Consider the following 4,101-nt stretch of genomic DNA (forward strand, 5'->3'; position numbering starts at 1 on the left):
GTTTTTGGGCCAGTCGATCGGACAAGATCATGTGATACACACCGCTAGACTTTTTCCTATGTTTTATGTATGCGGACAATCCCGCTTCGATTCAGGCCTTGGAGTACAACATGTCACGCTTGTCATCGAAATGTTCGAACGAATAATCGAAAACCGCGGCCAACATTTTAAGGAGCTAATCTTTAAAAAGTAAATGAAAAAAAATGCTAATAAGCATTCCACAATTTGAAGTTTCTGGTACCTCGAAATGGATAACCCTTTATAAATACCCAAATTTTTCAATATTCAAAAAGTAAAATTTGCGATGGAAATAAATTTTTCACTTACCTACTTACTTACTGGAAGCAAAGCATACTTTGAATAATTTAATAGTGTTTCCTTACTATACTTTTTTCTAAAGCTAAATATCGTTTATGAGAACACATGGAAAAATATATAGTAACAGGTTTTCCTAGTGGGCTACTGCATAATTAGTTGGACGCGCGGGCGTATGAGTAATTTTTCATATGCAAATTGCGTCAATAATTTATGCGCGTTCACTTCGCGAGCTGTTGAGCGCAGCGGAAACAACAATTAGCGCGAATGCCATTGATTATGTGCTTTAATTTACTTTTTATATAGTATTTCTGTATTCATTAAATGTTTATTTGGCTTCGTTTGTTTCCTCGTAGCGGTGCATTGTTTGTGTTTTTCGCAATACTTGGGTAGTAAGTGCGCTTAACGAGCAATTACCTTTCGTTTATTTACGGAAATATGCATAACAGATTAGCTTTTACGCTAAGAATAAGAAGAAGAAACAGCAATACATTAATTTATCAGAGATTTCATTTGTACTTTGTATTGTTTTTGTTTTTTCAGTATTTTGTTTGCCACACAGCGATACAACGGTAATTAATCATAATTGGGATTAAATTTCTCGCGCTTCGAGCAGAGGCCTGGATAATTGGGATTGGGGCCGGTTTCGCATTCCGAAGCGGGTTCGCCCACTCGATAAACAGGCGTTTCCAGCGCATACTTGCTGGCATAATTGCAAGCCGTATTGTAGATGTAGAGGAACGGGTAAGTGGGATGTGTGTAGCGCGACATGGCGCAGCCGACATGCGTGTTGCGATCGATCATCATTTCCGCAAAGTGACCATATTTCTCACTGCAATCAAAATTCATTTGATTTATACAAAAATACATATTATTTGGTAAATTATTTAACTCACAAATTAGATGAAACGCGGAAAGACCTTATGTAATTGCTATCGATGAGCGGGTATTCACCGAACCACAAACCCATTGACATTGCTATTATATCGGTTACACTGGCGTCCAAGTCGCGTCGCCGATCGACGCCGGAGAGATTTTGTCCCACAGTTGGAAAACGATAGGAGTTGTTGCAGTCATCATGGTCCACATAGCACATTTTTATATTTAACGACGCGAGATAGGCGAGTTCTTCGTCCCACACCATGGTTGCCATACGCGCAGCTGGATAATAGCCGGGCAATTGGCCGAGCGCTACGAAATTGCGTCGCTTGTTGTGTTCGTGCAGTATGTGCTCACGATATGAACGCAGATCGTAGAGTAAAGCATCTTCGGGGCAATTATCGCCGAAACGCTGGAATGAGTGAAAATGAAGACAGTTCAAAAATGAAAATGTGAGGCGTTTATATTACAAGAGAGAACCCAACCCTTTAGGTTAGGTTAGCTTTATCTGGTAGGCCAATGAGCCACGCATAGGCCAGTTTTTTTTCTTTGCGATACCAGATGGAGTTCAGTTACTAGGTCCACAAGCAGTAGTAATGCTTTAGGATGCCTGCGCTTGACGCGAATTTTAACAGACTGTGTAATGTCACTATTCTTCCTTTCACAGCTCGTGGGGACCCCAGATGCCTTCCGGGTAGTCTTGCCAATGCGGGACAAGTGTCCAAAAGATGCTCCATAGTTTCAATAGTGGCTGAAGTCTCTCGATCTGTCAACCCCATTCTATGGGCGTGTGTCGCCGTCAGACAGTTACCAGTTAGTATTTCGATAATGGTCCTAAAGTCTCTTCTATCGAGTGCCAATAGGATTAGCTTTTAAGAGCTTTAAATCACCTAAAGGAGTCCTAGAAGTCTCTAGCTATAGGAAGGCAGATTGGTACCTTATCGAAAGTATTTCGGATACTTTTTCCTAAATATAATATAATGGCTTGTCTTCAAGTGAAAGGAAACAATGCCTTAGATGCTCCGCACAACCTCAGAGCTTTCTCCTTTTCTCATGCACTGGTGCTACACAGCACACAAAAATGCTCTAAGCCTTATAGATCATCTGCCTACTAAACCTGACACCTTTAGACCTCGCGCCAAAATCGTCGTGACAACTATTGGCTGCAGACGAATTGACGAATTTACCTTCGGGTATGACTCGGCGGATAATGGCGGTTTGACAGGCACCGTCTACATGAGGCCCCATTTCAATTAGAAGATTCAGTTTAAACTTCAAAGAGGTTGCGTAATGAAGCATTTACCCCGGTGACCCGAATGAGCAGGACAGAGTCATCCGAAAATGTGACCGAAGAAACGTCGAAACACAATGGAATGATCAACTGGAATGCAAAATGTCTGATGGCAACATAAGGAAGTCCCTTGTGGACTTATCCTAAATTGGCAGGGCAACGCTTCAAGAGGTATCGATAGTGAGACCGCAGAACCTATTGAAATTCACGTCATGTGTGTGCATCCCTAAGGAGAATTAGTTCTTAACTTAACAATCTTTCTTGACACATTGTTTGATGTAAACAACTTTAAGTCGAATTAAGGTTAATTAGTAAGAAAAAAATATGTTTTATGATCAGTTAGTTGAATGGTCAGTTATATATATGCTGGTTGATACAATCTGAATAATATATTTATATTCGGAGGTTGCAGCCTACACGACGATGTCGTGAATATATCTTTCCGATATAAACGTTCTTCATACAAAAGCTATACTTTGAGCGGTAGAATTATAAAATAGGTATATGCAATAGTAGTCTGATATCGGCGGTTCCGACAAATGAGCAGCTTTTTGGTGATAAAAGGATATGTGCAAAATCTCGGATAGATATCTAAGAAACCTCAAAAACTGACAGAGAAAAATAGACGATCATGAATAAACCAACTTCGCTCGTCACGCTGATCACTTATGTATGTATGTAACAGGTGATCCAAGTAGAGGTACTTTTTTCAAGAGGTTTTTTTCTCCGGCCGGACGTATGGAACGACTTGGTACATTTTACGTCGAGATCTTTAATAAAAAACAATGGTCTGGTGAGGTTTGTGGGCCGGTGGAATCATCGGTTCATATTTCTTCAAAAATGATACTGGTGATAACCAACTATTTGATGACCGAAATTGAATATCGTGATCACGGCGCCATTTGGTTTCAACAAGATGACACCACTTCTCACACATCACATCAATCAATGGATTTATTGAGAGAACACTACGTGAGCGGACAATTTCACGTTTTGGGCCGGTCGATTCGCCACCAAGATCGTGTGTTACCATACTGTTAGGTATTTTTCCTGTACAGATATGTCAGGTTTAAAGTCTATGCGGACAATCGCGCTTCGATTCAGACCTTGGAGTAAAACATCACATGTATCATTCGCCAGTTACCAGTCGCAATGCTCGAAGGAGTCATCGAAAATTGAACTTAACGGTTGGCACGTCTGGGACGTAAACGCGGCCAACATTTGAAAGATATAATCTTTTCGAATGATAAACACTCAGTATTAAATTAGAAGTTTTTGTGTTTTTTCCTAAAAAAAAAATAGGAAACCTCGAAATGGACCACTCTTTATTTCCGTGAGTGTCTAGTGTCCTTTTTCCAACGTTTTAGTTTCAAAACTACTATTTTAATCACTTCTTTAACTATTATTATTGTTATACTTACACCATTGTGATCGCACGCCACATGCCACTTGCCATTTGGACAGAGTGCCGGATCGCACCAGTCCAATTTTCGCTGTCCATAGGAAGAAACCGCAGAGATCGCAAGGAGTAATAAGCCGAAGTAAAGCAAATTTATGGTTAACGAAAACATTGTGGAAAATGAAGATGAAAGTGCAAATGTAATACTGAAGATGAT

At 40.2% G+C, this 4,101-nt stretch overlaps 1 protein-coding gene across 1 annotated transcript; it reads right to left on the bottom strand.

Annotated features, from left to right (window-relative positions):
* Nucleotides 1-807: 807 nt before the first annotated feature.
* On the bottom strand, nt 808-4,101 carry LOC108968770 (venom allergen 5-like). Its single transcript, XM_018933010.1, has 3 exons — nt 3,907-4,101; nt 1,212-1,606; nt 808-1,147 (listed from the first exon to the last, which is right to left on the bottom strand). Exons 1-3 carry the CDS (start codon nt 4,054-4,056, stop codon nt 892-894), a joined length of 801 nt encoding a protein of 266 aa, XP_018788555.1. The 5' UTR covers nt 4,057-4,101; the 3' UTR covers nt 808-891.

The sequence above is a fragment of the Bactrocera latifrons genome, unplaced genomic scaffold, assembly GCF_001853355.1.
Source record: "Bactrocera latifrons isolate USDA-ARS-PBARC rearing strain unplaced genomic scaffold, ASM185335v1 scaffold_23, whole genome shotgun sequence".
Classification (NCBI taxonomy): Eukaryota; Metazoa; Arthropoda; class Insecta; order Diptera; family Tephritidae; genus Bactrocera; species Bactrocera latifrons.